The 18,541-nt window shown below is 44.4% G+C and overlaps 1 protein-coding gene across 1 annotated transcript in view; it reads left to right on the top strand.

Moving 5' to 3' along the window:
* ZNF185 (zinc finger protein 185 with LIM domain) overlaps positions 1 to 16,269 on the top strand; it is a 72,281-nt gene extending 56,012 nt beyond the window's left edge. Inside the window, exons 16-22 of the mRNA XM_035011603.1 lie at positions 4,203 to 4,400; positions 7,106 to 7,216; positions 8,285 to 8,365; positions 10,271 to 10,342; positions 11,969 to 12,071; positions 12,889 to 12,987; positions 13,890 to 16,269. Coding sequence (XP_034867494.1) covers positions 4,203 to 4,400; positions 7,106 to 7,216; positions 8,285 to 8,365; positions 10,271 to 10,342; positions 11,969 to 12,071; positions 12,889 to 12,987 — 664 coding nt within the window. The 3' untranslated portion in view covers positions 13,890 to 16,269. The remainder of the gene's footprint in view (positions 1 to 4,202; positions 4,401 to 7,105; positions 7,217 to 8,284; positions 8,366 to 10,270; positions 10,343 to 11,968; positions 12,072 to 12,888; positions 12,988 to 13,889) is intronic.
* Positions 16,270 to 18,541: the final 2,272 nt, after the last annotated feature.

Below are 18,541 nucleotides of genomic sequence, written 5' to 3'. Positions count from 1 at the left end.
GTATCATATGATCTCACTGATATGAGGAATTCTTAATCTCAGGAAACAAACTGACAGTTGCTGGAGTGGGGGGTGGGGTGGGAGGGATGGGGTGGCTGGGTGACAGACACTGGGGAGGGTATGTGCTATGGTGAGCGCTGTGAATTGTGTAAGACTGATGAATCACAGACCTGTACCTCTGAAACAAATAATACATTATATGTTTTAAAAAAAAAAGAAGATGGGGGCGCCTGGGTGGCTCAGTCGTTAAGCGTCTGCCTTCGGCTCGGGTCATGATCTCAGGGTCCTGGGATCGAGCCCCGCATTGGGCTCCCTGCTCTGCGGGAGGCCTGCTTCTCCCTCTCCCTCTCCCACTCCCCCTCTCCCTGCTTGTGTTCCCTCTCTCGCTGTCTCTCTCTGTCAAATGGATAAATAAAATCTTAAAAAAAAAAAAAAAAGAAGATAGTAGGAAGGGAAAAATGAAGGGGGAGACGAACCATGAGAGACTATGGACTCTGAGAAACAAACTGAGGGTTCTAGAGGGGAGGGGGTGGGGGGATGGGTTAGCCTGGTGATGGGTATTAAAGAGGGCACGTACTGAATGGAGCACTGAGTGTTATACACAGACAATGAATCATGGAACACTACATCAAAAACTAATGATGTAATGTATGGTGATTAGCATAACATAATAAAATAAAATAAAAAAAGATTACTGAGGAAAAAAGAAAGACCATTAATCTTTTATTAGGATCAGGCCAATGAGCCAAGAAAATCCTTTTTTTTAAGATTCTATTTATTTATTGGGGGGGAGGGGCAGAGGAAGAGAGAGAGAGAATCCACACTGAGCGCAGAGCCTAACATAGGGCTCAATCTCACGACCCTGAGATAACGACCTCAGCCGAAATCAAGAGTCGGATACTCAACCAACTGAGCCACCCATGCACCCCAAGAAAATCTTGTTATTTTAACAGAGAGAAAACCAAATTTTAGTTTTGTATCAGTGCAATACTTGATACTAGAATTCTTTTTGAAAATATTACAAATAATCTCATTAAGCTTTAGTAAATTTTGACAACAAATAAAATTTATTTTCTGTAAACATTTTATAATTTTAAAAATATCCATTTACATTTCATCTTGCAAAACTTTTGGAACCACTGGTTAATTTAGGACAAAACTTCTATTTACAAAAATATATTATTTATATATAATGTATTTATATTTATAAAAATATATTATAACATATATTTATATAACAAAAATATATTTGCATACCTTGCATACAAAGTTGTTCTCCTTTGCCATTATTACTTTTAGTAGTCTCATTTATACATACTGATTATAATTTTTAACTATTAGTAACTTCTATTTTACAGAGAAAACTAGGAGTAGATCATTTTGAACTGTTTGTCATGCACCAGCATTTTACAGTAGACTAGTAAAGCTTATGAATATATATCTCATAAAATTTTATAGTTACATACTTTTTTATAATATAATTTTTCAGTGTGGACAAATGAAGACATTTATTAACAAATCTATCTACAGCCTCTCTGTACTATAAAAAATAAGCAGCAAAAAGTATACAAACTTAAACTTAGGCTTAGTAACTAATGTAACTTAGTAAGTATTTTATCTTACTTTGAAATGATCTAGGTATTTAGTGAGTATCTCTTAATTTAATTTAGCATGAATCTAAGGTTTTAAATTTCCAAAAAGATCTTGGAAACTGTCTTTAAGCTGACATATTATAAAACATAATTACTGTTGAAATAGAGTTTGTCAGAATAATGACTCAGTTTGATTAAAAGCAAATGTATATTTTTGTAATCTTAAACACCTAGTAGATGTAATACTAGCTTATTGCGCTAGTAAACCCATTACGTTTAGGAAGATTATACTCAAGTAGAATAAAAATATGTGCTTGTAGTAAGGTTGATAACTCATGAGACATAACTGTTCTTATTAAACTAGGAATATTAAACTAGTCTTATTTGCCAAAGATTTAGCTAAATGTTTTGACCTTGAATTTTTAAAACATTTGGGTTAATTTTTGTAAGAATGCTGGTTTTTTATACTCAAAGTTTAGAATTTATTTATTTAATTTATGAAAGTCTTAGGAATAATTTGTATAAGTGCTTATTTATCTCTAAGTCATTTGGAATAGAGGATAAGGGACTTTGTAAGTGAATTTGGTATACTTCCCAGAGATAGGAAAATATTACACATATATAACATACATATATACATAAACATACAGATAGACACAAAAAGAGAGATTTCATGGCTTTAATTCTAAATTTTCAGCCATGAGTCAGTTATAAACACACAACCACGAAACTCACTGGTTTTATAAGTGTTGTCTCTCATCTTTGCCCCACTTAATTTTTTTATGAGAGTTGTGTTTGTGGCAGATGGGACAAATTGAGGTTACCTGATCAACATGAAGGCTAAAGCTTCCTACTAATATTTGTAGAGGAAGCTTTTAAGAAATGTTTTTGTCCTGATAGTAATCTTATGGAGACTGTAGACTAAGTTTGGAGTGACGGACCAAGGAGAAACAGCCCTTGGGGTGTCTCTAAGGTTTGTCTACCTGGATAAAATATCCAGAGCATTCAAATTAGTTTTTCAGCTTCAAATGGTTGCTTTTTTGATCCCCGAGATCCTGGAGAGCCCCCATTGGGGGCAGGGGCCTAAAGGACCACATAGTGGCGCTAGGCACAGATAATTTGGGATATTGGGAAGCAGTAGTAGCTTCAGGGGAAAGTTGACAAGGAAAAAGGAATGAAGAAGTCACAAGAGTGAGTGTAGACAGTTCTTTCATAATGTTTGGCTGTTGTGGGGGAGGAAACTGAAGTTGAGAAGGGCCTTTTTGTTTGTTTGTTTGTTTGTTTGTTTGTTTGGGACGTTGAAGTAATGAACTCTTGCTCTGCTTCCACCCCAGTTCCATCTCCACTTAGTGATGGAAGTGTAGAGCTGGCTATATGGTCAGACTGAACCCCGGGAGGGAACTGAAGTTCTATCTTGATTGCCATTTTTTTTTAAAGATTTTATTTGACAGACAGAGAGAGAGAGAACACAAGGAGGGGGAGTGGTAGGCAGAGGGAGAGGGAGAAGCAGACTCCTCGCTGAGCAAGGAGCCTGACATGGGGCTTGATCCCAGGACCCTGGGATCATGATCTGAGCAGAAGGCAGATGCTTAACCCACTGAGCCACCCAGGCACCCTTTGATTGCTATTTATGAGCTGCAAAGGGACCCTCACCCCAGATTGTTCATCTGTAAAAAGGGGATGAAAATGCGATTGCCTCGTAATAATAGCTGTGATTACTTAGCAATAAAGGACAAATACTCCTAACTGTGAAAATAAAGCTGCCACAACAATACGTATGTGCCTGCTTGTGCATGTGCTGAGCTCCTACACATTTCAGCACGTGTGCATCCGCGTGTACCGCCATTTCCTGCAGCCAAGAGCTCCAACCACAGTGCAGCTGGGAAATGTGACCATCAATAAGGAAAATGGCTGCCTTGGGCAAGATGGATCTTGGCATGGTTTAAGCTGCAGTCTTGTCCCGCACTATCCACCAGATGGCGCGCGAGGATCACAAATGGGCTGAGTCACACATTTCTGGTCTGGCTGGGAGTCTTTGGGGGTTGGTGACCCACTGTGGGGTCACCAGCCTCTTTGAAAATTAGTGAGCATAATGGTACTGTTTCCCTTTTGTCACCCTCACCCAGCCCGCCAGGGGAGCCTAGGGGAGAAGCTCCTTCTGAGAGAGCTGGGCCCCTGTGCGGCTGCCTGTGTTCTTAAGTCTTCTGAGCACCAGGGCCTGGGGAGAAAACCAGATGGCTTGAGGCTTTTTAGGCAGGACAGACAGACTGGGACTGAGAAGGCTTGGAGAAAAGAAAGATGGCAGTGGGAGGACGGGGACAGGAATGCCACTGTTTGTTTCCAGCCAAAAGACTGTCTTTTAAAACCTCACTGAAGTCATCATGTATTCTCAGAGTCTTTGTCAAGTGGGAAAGGAGCAGTGGTACTGGGATTCTCCCAAAGATGAGAAAGACTGGTCTCCGTGTGATGGGGGCCATGCTGGGCTCTTCTCTTCCCCATCTTCTGGAAGAGGAGCCCACTATGGCCACAGGAGGTAACATCAGCAGGCAGTGGGTAAAGAAGGACTGGTCCCAAAGTACTTGCTCCATAAGGATATTTATTCTTCCTCAGCACCTTGGCTGGCTCTGAAGAGAAGAATGTGGCTGCCAAGGTGGGAGAGACCTTGCAGGAGAAGCCCACAGCCCTGAGAGGTGGCCAGGGAGACCCAGCTGTACCCTCCCAGCAGCCTGCAGCCCCCAGGACCCCAGAGCCACAGAGCAGCCCCAGAAGACCTGAGCAGCTTGTGGAACTGGACAGCCAGGCCACCAGGTAAGGGTTATGCTGTGCCGGGCCCCTGCTACAGCCCAGGTTTTTTTGATGGGCCACCATGCAGAACAAACCATAACATGTTAGGCAAATCTGTTACTCTCTGCAGCTGTGAGTGGCTAGGAGGTAGTGGGAAGGTGACCAGCAATGAATGCCCCAGGGGTAGGTCTTCATGGGCTTCAGTTTGGAGCTATAGCATCCGGTCTGTTAGACCAAGCCTGGAACAGAGAAAGTGCACAGAGTATCATATTTTCTGGCAGCCCTTTGGAGCATGAAAACCTGGGTCAGGAGAGGATATGGAATGCCTTTGCCATTAACGGAGATGGAAGGTCTCTGAGGAAGGTGTGTCCTGGTGTGGATGGGAGCTCCCCAGAGATAAATGATGTTGGATGAACTCTTCCACTGCCACCACTGCCAGCCAGGGTGGCCTTGCATGGCAACATTTGGGTGGTCCCTTTGCTCTCTGGAGATCTTTCCCCAAGGTGGCCATGAGTTTAGAAATAACCAAGAGCTATGGGCCTAGAGACAGTATATAAGTGTCTCCTGTGAGCCAGTTGTAGGTAGCAGCCACATACACATTGAACAAGAAGGCAAGGGAGCACGTGGTGCACCCACAAATAAACACTATAGCAATAATACCATAATGATAACCACTAGCATTTGCTGTGTACTAAAAATGAATTTGAAACTGTTCTTGTGCTTTGTGTGTACTCACTTGATTCTCACACCAACCATATGGGGGGGTACTATTATTATCTCAGATCTACAGAACAGAAATGGAAGCAGAGGAAGGTTGAACAGCTTGCCAATAGTCATTCAGCCAGGTAGTGGCCTAACAGGGATTAGAAAGCAGAGTCCAGAGCATGTACTACTTATCACTGTGCTGTATCTGTTGCCTCTCCATTTGTGATAAGCCCAGAAAAGAAGGAAACTGGGTCCTCTAATGGAGAGAGGCCGGGACAGGGGGTATTGTAGCTAGGATGGTCAGGGAAAGCTTTTCTGCGAAGAAGGGGACAGTGCAGTTGAAACCTGAAGCACAAGGAGCCGCCAGACTGGAAGAGAACCTGGGAAGACACAAGTGGGCAGCATGTACAAAGACCAAGATGGGAGAGGGAGTTGAGGAGAAGAGATTGAAAGAAGGGCTCTGTGGTTGAAGGGTAGGAAGTGAGGTGAGGAGGGGGAAGGAGACCAGGTGGGCAGGGCCAGGGCTGGATCCTGTAGACTAGAAGGAGTAGGCTATGGGAGGGAGATGGGATGTTACCTGACCAGGGACAGGAGCCCTCCTGGTGGAGGTCTGTCATTGCTCACGTTGCAGTCCTAGAAGGATCCCCATGGGATATTTTCTTACCTTGCCCCCTCAGTTCTACTGTCCCTTCAACTCTTGTGCTGGGTGTGGACCAGAATGCCAGACACTTGCTAGTTGTTCCTTCCTCTTGCAGTCATTTTCTTCTCACTCTCTGGCTTTGTATTTTATCCCCTATCATCTGTCTTTCCAGGTTCCCGTGGGGCCTCCCCTCCCAGCTAGTCCATCTCCTCCAGTTTCCATGGTTCATTCCTATATCATAAGGTGACATAGGCATAGGCACAGGATGACTGGGCACATGGAAACAGGGTACTTCACCCAGCCTTGGGTGAGAGAGCAGGTACTCCAGAAGGGCTTCCCAGAGGAGAAGGTGGTGTTATGTGCAAAGATATGAGAAAGTCAGTCAGTATGCCTAGAGATTCAGGTATATATGACAAAGTTTGAGAAGATGAGACTGGGGAGCTAGGCAAATGCAAGATCATGATTGTTTTCCCCCCTCCCCACTCTTAAACTAGTTGTGTTCTTGGGCACTGGATTCTCTAGCAAGGGAGGGATGCCCCAGAGACTGGGCCAGGTGGAAGCAGCCACATTCAGAGGTTGGTCTGAGCAGCAACATGTTGGAAAGAAGCCAAATTCAGCCCAGGACAGTATGTGCCCATAGAGCTGTCCCAAGGCCACTGGAGAGTAGGTATATGTAAAGTGGATGGCACACAATGGGGGGGGGCAGTGGTGGTGCCCAACAGCATGCCCTGACCTACAGCGGGCAGAGTGAGAGCAAGTAAGGGCCTGGTCAGAGAAAAAACTTGTGAGCCAGCTAGGAGGTCAGATTCCAGGCCAACAGCTGTGTGTGCAGCCAAGTGGTGGATATTCAGAAAAACCGTCATACGTGTCAGTTTCTTGCCTCTGCTCATGTCAAATGCCTTCCAAAACGAGGTGCATCCAAGTCTCTTCTTTGGTGCTGCCTAAATTTATTTGTTCCTCTCTCCCTTGGTGTTCTTTTCTCCAGAGAGTTCTCTGGAGGATGAGGGGATAGAGTTGATCCTAGGAAGGGGCTGTCCCATCCAGCAAGGAGGTGAGCTGGACTGTGTCTGTCAAGGCCCTGGTAGCCCCCATGCTCTCCTCAGACCAAGTGAGTCACAGGCCAAGGCCTTTGGCTGTAGTGGGGAAGGATACTCTAAAATTAAAGTCTTACCACTGACTCACAGTGTTACCTGGTCACTTCACCTGGGTTTCCTTATCTGTAAAGTAAGTGGTTCCACTCACTGATCTCAAGAACCTTGTAAAACACAAGCTCAGTGATCTGCATGGCTTGTTTAAAAACATTGGCACATTTTTAAACTCCTTGATGCTGGAAGATGTCAGCTCTCAATGTTTACACACTCACCCCTCCATTTACTTCCTTCAGAGTGAGAAACCCCTCGAGTTGTATGGTCACTGTTACCGTCGCTGCCTCTACTGAGCAGCCTCATGTTTACATCCCAGCCTCCCCAAGTGAATTGGACTCCAGTTCAATCAGGTAAGAAGAGACAACCTGGGAAGTGTTCTCTGGCCTATATCCTCCCTAGAGCTAAAGGACTTGATTTTTATCCCATGTCACTTCCCTGATGTTAGCTCTAGTACCACCCCCAACTCCCAGCATCCCATTGGTCAACGGGCCACATAGTGTAGCCCAAATCTCCCCAACATAAAGTCCTGTTTGTATGCCTGGACAGTCTCATCATATCCCCAGTGAGAAGCTGAGGTGGCACTTCCTGGTGCTCTGCCATCTGTAATACCCTGCTAATAATATCTCTTGAGGAACATGTGTGGGAAGGCCAGAGAAAGCCCACTGAGGCCAGGGCCCATGTCTGTCTCTCTCCCATTACTCATTGTAGGGAAGGTGCACACCCACTGCTTCACCTGCACTCCTGGCCTCACCTGCATATTAGCTATTGCAGGGAGGCTGAGGAGGGGGTGGCGCAGGGAAATCAGAGGGCCCTCTGATAACATCAAGCCAGGTTGATAAAGGCCAAATTCAGGGTCATGGTGAGCCCAACATGAGGCAGACTTCCAGTGTTGCCAGGGACCTATCTAGGACTGAGAAGGGAGAGATTAGATTGTTGGTGGAGATTCACACAGAGTGGCAAGGACCAACAGTCTATGTCTGCAGCTTGGAGGCTATCCTGGGCCAGATAAAAGGGAAAGAAAATGCAGTCAGAGAGAATGGAAAGTTCACTGTACTAGAGTCTGGGGAGGTGGGGGACAAGCCTCCCATAGCGTAGAGATCTGCGTGAAGAAGGAAAGCATATTGACATTGGCTCCAGGGAGCCTTTTTCTAGGGTTCTCAAATCTGCACATAGCAGGCTTCAATTTCAGCCCAGTCCACGGTGTGCTCAGTGGGCAGCAGCTCCTGTTTGCCATTTTCCTTGCCTGGTGGTAGCTAGAGCCCATCAGCCCTTCTACTCCCGGGATTTACCATGAGTTCCTTTACTTCCTTCAAACCATGTGGGAACCCTTCCAGCCCTGGACCCCTCCTTTGGGCCAGGCCCAGTCCCCTGGAATCTTTCAGTATACCTCTTTCTGTTCTACTGTGCTCCTTCTACAGCAAAGGGATTCTCTTTGTGAAGGAATACATGAATGCTAGTGAGGTATCCTCCGGGAAGCCAGTGTCTTCATGCTACAGCAGGTAAGAGCACGTCCCAGATCCTTCCATGATCCTGGATCCCCAGTACCTCATCTGGGGCTTGGCCCAGAGTTGTTTCTGTATAATCATTTATCGAATGGGTGAATGATGTAATTGCCCACAGACATGATTTATGAATTTCAAGCTGTTCTACCTAAGTTAGTGCTTTTGTGTTCCCCCTCTATTAATTCATCCTACACCCCACTTCCAGTGCCATCCCCTCCTGCCTAGCTTTGTTTGTTGGTGGACAAGCTTTCTTTAGTAAAATTCTGAGAGCATTGCTCTTTACAGAGCTGACAAGGCCCTTAGGGACTTTTTACCTAGTTAATTCCATCATGTTTCAGAGCACAGGGCTCCTCTCTTTTCAGCATGCCAGGGTGCCTCATGTTTGACTGCACACATTGAACACACGTTTGACTGCAGATCCTGATATATGCGTAACTTTTCAGTCATCATCTCTTCATCTGGTTGCTTTGTGATGCCACGTGGAAAGATACCTTCATGCCACCTCAGTTAAAAAGTAATGCGCACCGAGACAGCATTCCTCTGGGAATGTTTTTTTATGACACATCATCTCACCGCTAGGATGAGGATTTTAGTAACAGAGAGGAACACCCTGGCCTTACTTCAGGATTGGGCCTCTGGAGATTCTGAACCAGCTTTCACTGGTACTGTGGAATAATGACCATAGGTGTCAAGTTCAAGCCCCAGCTTGACCCCATTGGTTGGGTCATTTTTGATGTTCAGTCTTCCTGAGCCTTAGTTTCTTCATCTGTAATTCCTTAGGGTAGTTTTTGTCAATAACTTTATTGAGATACAACTCACATATCATAAAATTCACTCTTTAAAGTATATAATTCAGTGATGTTTAGTACATTCACCATGTTTGCAACCATCATCACCATCCAATTCCAGAACTTTTTCACCACCCTAAAAGGAAACCCCATACCCATTAGCAACCCCCCACACCACCAGCCATAGCCCCTGGCCACCACTGATCTATTTTCCGTCTCTATGGCTTTTTTTTTTTTTCAGGGAGCTGTCCTTGCCATCTAGCATTTGTGTCTATGAGTGTCACTTGACTGTACTCTATCTCCTGGTTTTTCTCCTCCCATTCCCACCACTCTGTTAAGTTTAATTCTTACACAGTCTGACAATTAAATGTATTTTAAAATTGAATTTTATATTCAGTTAAGATGTTATATCTTATGAAAAAAGTGGTAGAGTTTCTTTATTGGAGGATTGTACAGTCTAGTGTGATTTCTCCTTTTGCTTTACCTTCCAGGAAGCTTAGAGATAAACTTAATGCTCAGAAAAAAAAACAGAACCTGGTCAGTAGCACTAACGTGTGTCCCATGGCTTGTAGATAGTCACACTTTCCTGGCAATAGGATTTTATTTTTTTAACCATTTGTATTCATCATCAAAAGTCATACTACTGAAAAATGAAGATACAAAAATTAAAAAAAAACTTCACCTCAATCCCCCCTGTAACTCAAGCACAGGTAATATGTTAGAATGTTTCCTTCTTTTATTTGTTCCCATTCCTAATGTCTGATTTCTGCTGTGTGGGCTCCTGGTGACTGTCACATTGTAACACAGACACGTATGTGGGGAGAAAAGCCCTGATCCCATCCTACTGATCAGTGAATCTTATCTTCCTCAGCATGGCAGGTATTCTTTGCCCCCCATTGGAAGGGCTCTTCTCCAAGAGAATTATGCCTCTCTGGCATGAAGTTCAAAGCTTCCCCTGCCACTCAGCATAACAGATGATGGTGGGTCATGCAGAATCGTGTCTCAGCTTGTGGCCACAAGGTTAATAATATTAACAAAGCATTTCCACTCATGACCGTGGTAGTCATCTTGCTTCCATCTTCTGCCCTCCTCTTCCCCACCGCACTCTCTGCAGTATTAGATGCACTGAGGACTCATGTGACGTGGAGAAGAAACCTGCATGTGACAGCTCTTTGTACTCTAAGAGGTAAGTCTACTATCTTACCAGGGAGCTCTCAGGTCTATAGAGAAGAAACAGCTGAGGGACATTTCCACACAAAGTCCATTTGCTTTTGTCTTATGCTTGGCTGCTTCTGATCCACTTGCAGATCTGTCACACCACTACTTGGATGATGCTTCCCTTATTGGGATGTTACACTTGTGGCAACCTTTGAACCCAGCTAAGACCAGAAGGCAAACTCAAAGGGCTGCTAAGAAGGGAAATGGTGGTGGCTGAAAGCCCAGGGAGCTCATATCAGCAGGAGAGGCCTTGGGATTAGAATGTAAATGATCACTTAATAAACCTGCACATATGACCAGAAAGGAAAAAGAAACTAAACTACAAAAGAGAGTGGTGGATGGAAAGTTAAGAAAAATGGGTTGCGATCATCAAGAAGCCAGAGAGAGCCATTCATTTGAATTGAATGAGGCTACCATTCAGCAGTTTCAAAAGCTGTCACTACATGACAGTGGTCACAGGATGGTCTTAATGATAAAGAAGTCCTATTTTAAAATTCTTGAAACAGAAGAGAAAGGAGTCTTAGAGATGGAGTTCACTCAGGTCACAGTGCAGGAAACAAGCCTGGAAAGAGTAAATAATATGTCTTATGTAACACAATGAGTTAGTGGCAGAGCCAGGACTAAACCCCGGGTCCCTGACTACTCCTAGGTCAGGGATGTTTCTACTGTATTATCTGACTAACTGTGAGCTGAAACTGGTGATGGTAAAATACATGGGGGAGGGGGGAACAGGGCTTTGATGAAGGCAGGAGTCTTTAGCAACACTGTCAAGAGACTGAGCCCTGGGCCATCAGCATGATGGAGGGACCAAACCTGAGATGCTCACAGTAATTCTGAGCCCTTGAAGGGAGGAGACTATGTGGCTTCAGGTTGGTAGCACCACCCCTAGCTCCTGTCAAAAGCATACTCAAATCTCTGGAAGAAAGCACTCACAATTTACACCTGAAGGATCAGGGCAGGCCGGCACTTTCAGCAGGTTCTCTCTGAGGAGGAAAAGCAGGGATGACTCTCAGGAACAAAGGCAGGGATCCTCAAAGTGGGGAGATACTCAGCCTAGAAGTTAGAATCTAGAACTTCAACATGAGGTCCCAGCAGGCTCTACAGCCATACTGTCTCTGTGATGGTCCTTGGAGTGTAGGGTCTGAGCGGCAAGGTTTACTGGTCCCAGGCATGAAGAGAAGGGTCATCAAGACAGGGGGCCAGGTAGGGCATGCAAGGGTATGTCTCCTGTAGAAGAAGACATGGGTCTTCCTGTTCTAGAGGGGGGTAGTACCCCCAATATGCTAGGCAAAGGGTCAGGGAGAGGCAAGCTGCCTGGAATAAGAATCATACCAGGAGGTCTTGTGGTCCTCATATGATTTGCAAGTAGCGTGAAGCTACGTGACCAATTGCTGGAAATATCATGAGGGTCTACAGTGGGCTGAGACCCAGTCCAGCCCAGGGATATGCAACCAATTGCACACTACAGGAAAAGATGGCAGGCTGAGAATCTGGGCATCTAGGCCTGGCTGTGTCAAACCAGAAGGTCTGACTGCATCACACCAGTAGTCTGCATGTCAGCCTGACTGCCAAGTTCTTGTTTTTCATCTCCCAGAACAAGTGGAAGGATCTGTACTTACTGCAACCAGGAGATCAGAGACTGTCCAAAGATTACTCTAGAGCATCTTGGCATCTGCTGCCATGACTACTGCTTTAAGGTAAGGAAGAACGGTGGCGCTGCTAACATGGTCCAGAGTTAGGGAGCCTCATGGATCAGAGTGTAAAGAAGGCTTGATCTCTGTGTGATTGTGCTCCATGTCAGAGGCTTGGCAGGGCTGGGAGCTGAATGAGCAGAAGGCTTAGCCCAGGGCAGGCTTGGAAATCATTGGAGACCCAGACACCTGGGGACTCATGACTCCTCTTATTCAAGACTGTCTGCAGGAAGGCCTGCTGCAGATAGCTGGCCACTCTTGTCCTTTAGGTGTCCACTAGAGTGACAGGTGTAAGAGTCATGAGGAAAGCAGAGCTACACTCCTGTAATAGCCTTCCCTTTTATTAGATTTTCATATCACCTTCTTTGGACCTTAAACATCACAACTAAAGTCCCACAGCCCTCCTATAACAGCAATGACTTACTTTGTGTATGACCCCAGGTTGAATACCCTATGTGGACTACCTCACTATATCCTCATGGTAACCTGCCACTGTGCCTATTTTATATATGAAGAAATAGAGGCTCAGAGAGCCTCAGTAACTTGCCCAAGCTCACCCAGCTAATAAGTAGTGGATTTAGGGCTCAAACCCAGGCCCATTTCTGAAACCTGGGCTCCTAACTACTATGTGATCATCCTACCTGGTAGTTTGTGTGAGTTTTTTTGTTTGAGGTTTGTCTCGGTTTTCTAACCCTTCTTTATTGTCTGCTTCAAAGTCCAGGATGTGCCATCAGCTCAGTGTCTGCTCAGGTGCACCCTCCACACTCCACCCATTTATGTTGCTTCATTTGCATGTTGACCTCTAGCTTGCTTTCTCTTTCAGTGTGGGATTTGCAGTAAACCAATGGGTGAGCTCCTGGATCAGATCTTCATTCACCGTGACACCATCCATTGTGGGAAATGCTATGAGAAGCTCTTCTAGGTGGGTGCCAAGTAGCCAGGAAACTTATTAGGGAGAAGAAATGTGCCCTGGTCTCCCCCTGAGTCTCAACCCAGGATACTGTTATCTCTCTTAAACTTTATGTTTAGGGAAGCCCTATGAGACTTTGAAGTTTTAGGTAGCACAGATAAAGACCCTCCCCCACAGACACTTCTAAGTTGCAGGGGTCATGGTCTCTTCCTGTCAAGAAACACCTTCCATGTACCACCTCAGGTGAGCCCTCCAGCTGTCTTGGGATGATGGCCAGGCCTGTGTTGTTAGCTTCATTTGAGGACAAGCAAATAAAGACCTGAAAAGGAAAAGGGCCTGGGGAAACACCTAGCTAGCGGATGACAGAATCAGGATCTAACCCAGGACTTTGAATTCAAATCCAGGGCTCAAAACCAAGGTGTTCAATAAAACAAGATACAGGTGGGGGGCCAGTAGCAGGTAAAGGCCAGGATAAGGGGGCATGTGTGGGAGGGGATGGTGCCATCCTGGGGCTGGCCTGACCAGGAAGGGCTACTTGGGCACCTTTGGACTGCATTTTCAATACTGCTTGAAGACAGTTTTGCATGCTAAACACCAGGAAAATTGACCCCAGTGTCTGAACTGCATGGGGCCTGGTGCCCACAGGACACTGCCTTTCCAGATCTTGGCAGCCCCTCCTCCTTAGCACCTCCTCAGCTAGAAGCACAGAACAGAATATCTACCTTGAAGGCAATGGGAATGGGTAGCAATCAGGCTCTCCACCAGCTACAAGCCTGTTCTGCCTTCTCTCCAGAAGACACATTAATCTGGACTATTACCCCTAATGCCTGGAAACATCAACCCCAAGAACCTCTGACTGATTATTGGATTGGATGTGTATTTCCAGTCTCATAGCTACTACTATTTTCTTTTAGTTCTTCCAGGCTGAGAAGAAGCTGATGACTCCTGGACAAGTTTGGCTATCCCCAGTTGCCCCAAGTTGCTGGCTTCTCTTCCCTTACTTCATCCCTCCCCATTTGATTTCTTCATGCTTTTGCCCCTCTCAAGCTGAACTGCTTACATCCAGTAGAGTATCTTAATGATGCTATGATAATTACTTGTGTTTGTAGCTTTTTATAACTTAGAAAGCACTTTATGTCCATGATCTTATTTCAGGCTCAAAAAAAAGGATTGAACAAGAATTTAATCTTAGCTTTCCTAAGACAGGTTGGCCTCCTGATGAGTTTAGGTGGCCTGGTACAATAAGCAGGACCATGGGTTTCAGTGTGTCTTGACTTTTGGGACAGAGAGCAAACCCACATTCTAAGTGTACCTTTGGGACTTGAAAGCGGGAGATGCCCTAAAGCTTCTGAGGAGCCAGGTTGAAGACTTGATGATGTCTGGTGGGTAAATTGCAGACATTGAATGCTAGGGATTGGCATAGGCTAATATTTGGATTGTATTTTAACTTTCCATACACGTTTAAAAGTAGTTGGTTGCTTTTGATTGAATTATGTAGCAGATTTTAATTATCTTCTCTTTCCCACTTTTCACTATAATTGAGGTTGGTTTTTTTTTTTTTCCTGCAGGCATGTGGGCATGTATTAGAAAGTCACACAGTTAAGTTTAAATTCTATAGGATGTGATTCTTAGGAGGCCACCGACCAAAGAAACATCTGTGTCTGCATTTTGATAGTTGATTAATACCTTTTCCCTCAATTCCCAATAGTTACAGGAAAATCTTCTAAAGTAGGTTTTAGGGTGTATAGACTCCAGCAGGATTAAAAGGGGAGAAAAGCAGTTAACATTTCTCAAGGCCTTACTACGTATCAGGCATTATCACAAAGTGATGGCATTAATTCCTATACCAGTCCTATGCAGAGGGTATTCTTGTCCCCAGTTTACAGATGAAGATCTTGAGGCTCAGAAGGTGGTCATTGCATTATGTGGAATCATTGCTGTCTCTCTCCAGAACCCGTGTTCTCTTCAGTAACAGTAACCACAATACCAAGCACTGTGCGGAGGTTACCTCATTTTACCAGGTAACACTGCCCTCCTCAGGCCTCCCCTGAGGCATACTCTTCTTACAAAGAGATGAAAGTATTAAATCATGCTTCTCCTCTGGGCATCCTAGGTCTCCCTATAAAGTACCACAAATGCCAACTGACCGCCTTCCCTCTCCTCCCCTTTCCATGAAAACAATTCTGAACTAAGATGCTCTGCTGAACTCAGATTTCTCTGCTGGGTAGAGATTTGACTCACAGACCTTCCCAAAGAAGAGCTTGTCAACCCAGGGAAACCCCAGGAGGCTAGCTGATCTGAGTCCAGGGCCTTCAGTAACTTATTTTTCGCTACAGACTGCCCCAAGATAGCAGCAACTACTGGGGTCCCAAGTACCTGGAACACAGAAACCTGTTGGCTGCCTAAACAGATTGCAGGCCCATCCATGCAGTCAGCTGATACTTTGCTCAGGTTCGACTAAGCTCCTCTGCCTTTGGGACCAGCATCACTGTGTAAGGTCCTTGAGAGAAAGAACAACCTGAGAGTTTTTCTGATGAAAAAATGAGGGTCTCTTCTGTTGATTTAATTAGAAAATGTCTCCATCTCTCTCCAGTTTGTGAGTCCTGTGCACTCTGGGTGGTGGATTTGTCTTCCCACCAAATGATCAGAGAGGAACACTCCATTTATTTGCATAGATGTGCATTAGATTTGCTCTGGAGGGGAAAAGTGGTAAAATATGTCATGTACCAAAACTAAATATGAGCTGGTATTCCTCAAGTATAGCCCACAGCATGGAACTCAGCACATGGGAGGCACGGATACATAGGTATCAATATCTGCTGAATAAATGAGTAAAAGGGAAAAAAAGGCTGCTCCTTAGTGTGAGAGGTACCAACCCTGAATCAGTATAGGCCCAGTTGATGGAGTACAGGATAAAGAGGTCCAAGATAGGCTGACTTCTCCACCTTTAAGATACACTCTGCCTTTAAAGGGGTTTTAGAATCAATATGCAAGAAATTGATAGAAAGCTTGTAAGATTAGTATTGATTTCTATTCAGAACAGCCTCTTTCATGTCTAAAAAGGCACAGAATTCTGCAGACTTAAGAGAGGTGGTTGCATTATACTTTTGCTTCTTTTTAATTGTCTAGTTTTTTAATCACATTTGCTTAATCCAGATTAATGTACACAATTATAATAAATGTTGAAGTATTAGATGTGTCAATGTTGTCAATGTTAAGGTTTCCTTTTTTAAAGTGTAATAACTTGGTGTATTTGCCCGTGTAATTTATTTTCTCCTATTACCTGAAGCCACTCTTTTTTTTTAAGATTTTATTTATTTATTTATTTATTTATTTATTTATTTATTTATTTAATTAAAGAAAGAGAGAGTGATCAAGAGAGACAGCACAAGCTGGTGAGGAGGAGGCAGAGGGAGAAGGAAACTCCCCTCTGAGCAGGGAGCCCGATGTGGGCCTCCATCCCAGGACCCTGGGATCATGACCTGAGCTGAAGGCAGTTGCTTAACTGACTGAGCCACCCAGGTGCCCCTAAAGCCATTATTTACAAAAGCAAATAAATACTTTAAGAAGTATCAAATATAAAGAGAAGAAAATAGCAGAATCTAGAAATCATGCATGCAAGGAAGTGTGGAATTCTAGACCAGTCAGGTCTTAATAAAGAATATTTTATTCTTTTGGGTCCATCCTCCTCTTCATTATCATTGCAGACAGATGGCCATCTAGTCTTTATCACACACTTGCAATGACCAGCTCAGTCCCGTACAAGCTCATTCTGTCTGTGGACAGGTGCAGTTTCAGAAAATGCATTCTTCAGTTGAGTTAGAATCTGTTTCCCTTTAACTATTGCCCACTGGTAGTCTATCATCCCTCTCCTATATGCCAACCCCTAAATTAGATGACAATGCTTATTGGGTTCTCCCTTCATCAACTCTTCTCCCATTTAAACACCCCTGGCCCCATCAACTCTTCTTTGACAGTAATTCTAAATATATGTATCTCTCAAACCCCTCTCAAAGGTGCTCCCACAGACACACATCCAAACCCATTCCTCCAGATGTGTACCAATAGTCAAGACTTTCATCTTGCTCACTAAGGCCAGTGCTACGGAATCCTGTTGAATTGTCATTCTGCCTGTCAGTGATCCATGCTTCTGAGTTTTGTATCCAAAAACACAATTTGCATGCTCTCTATGTCTTGATCCAGCCCAGAGACCAAAAAAAAAAAAAAAAAAAAAGTGATCAAAAAGTCAGTCTGGGGGCACCTGGGTGGCTCAGTCGGTTAAGCATCTGTCTTCGGCTCAGGTCATGATCCCAGGGTCCTGGAATCGAGCCCTGCATCGGGCTCTCTGCTCAGCGGGGAGCCTGCTTCTCCCTCTCCCTCTCCCTCTTCTGCTCCCCCTGCTTGTGTGCTCTCTCTCTCTGTCAAATAAATAAATAAAATCCTTAAAAAAAAAGTCGGTCCAAAAAAAAAGTCAGACATGATGGAGGAATCCTTCCACTACTGAGCAGGGACCTTGGAACCCAATGTTCAATAGCTATTGAAGTAGTGTCCCTGGATCTACTTTCTCACCCCAACCTCAGTCGCCATCTTGGGTATATGAGTACATTTGGGAAAGGAAGAAAAGGTTTTACTACTTCAAAAGACAAGGACTACAGCAGTAGCTCCTAACCAGATATTTCTAGGACTCTGTTGGTGACAGTATAGACATAAATACCTAAAAGAAAAATACAGTAGTGTTATTTTGAAAAATCACTTAGCATACCAGGTTTCCACCAAGCAGGGATCAACCTGTACTTAGTCTGGAAACCTGGAAACTTAGTACTTAGTCTCCTCCCACATAGATCTACACTTGTGAGGGCCCCCAACCCATTCATCCTCATGTGGTGTCCTCTAAGGACTCTGCTTATGAATGTCTTCCACTTGTGAGTCTCCACAGAATGCATTCCTCTTGTGATGCTTCTTTGCACAATATTGTCTCCCTGTGAAGGTCCCAGGGAGGAAAGCTTTCACTAGGGGAACCAACACTGGTTCCATTGAATAGAAAGTTAGACTACCACCTGGCAATTTGGGGCCCCTCATACCACTGAACCAACAAAGAAGAGGGTTACTGGGTGGTTGATTGCTCCTGATTATCAAGGGGAAGTAGAATTGCTGCTACACAGTAGGGGTAGGAAGGACCATATCTGCAACCTAGGAGACTGATTCTCTGAGATTGTCTCTTAGTGTTCCCTTGTCCAATAATAGAAGTTAATGGAAAACTATAGTGACTCATGCAGGCAGGACCACTAAGGGCTGAGATTGATCGAGAAGGAAGGTTTGTATCTTCCCACCAGGTAAACAACCACAACCACCTGAATGAGGTCATGGGGAACTTGAAATACTGGTGGAAAAAGGAAGATATAAATACTATGACCTCATGACCAGCTGTAGAAATAAGAGCTATAAAAGCTATGCATATTTTGTCTTGCTTTGTTATTATATATTTGAATCTACTAGCCCAATTTGTCCTTCTCTCATTTATTAATTTTCATTTAAATGGTGTGGATGGTGTTTAATATTATAGTCT

Source organism: Mirounga leonina, unplaced genomic scaffold (assembly GCF_011800145.1).
Source record: "Mirounga leonina isolate KUSES-001 unplaced genomic scaffold, KU_Mleo_1.0 Mir_101799, whole genome shotgun sequence".
Taxonomy (NCBI): domain Eukaryota; kingdom Metazoa; phylum Chordata; class Mammalia; order Carnivora; family Phocidae; genus Mirounga; species Mirounga leonina.
Note: the sequence above shows the minus strand (reverse complement) of the source record. Positions and strands in the feature narration are given on the sequence as shown.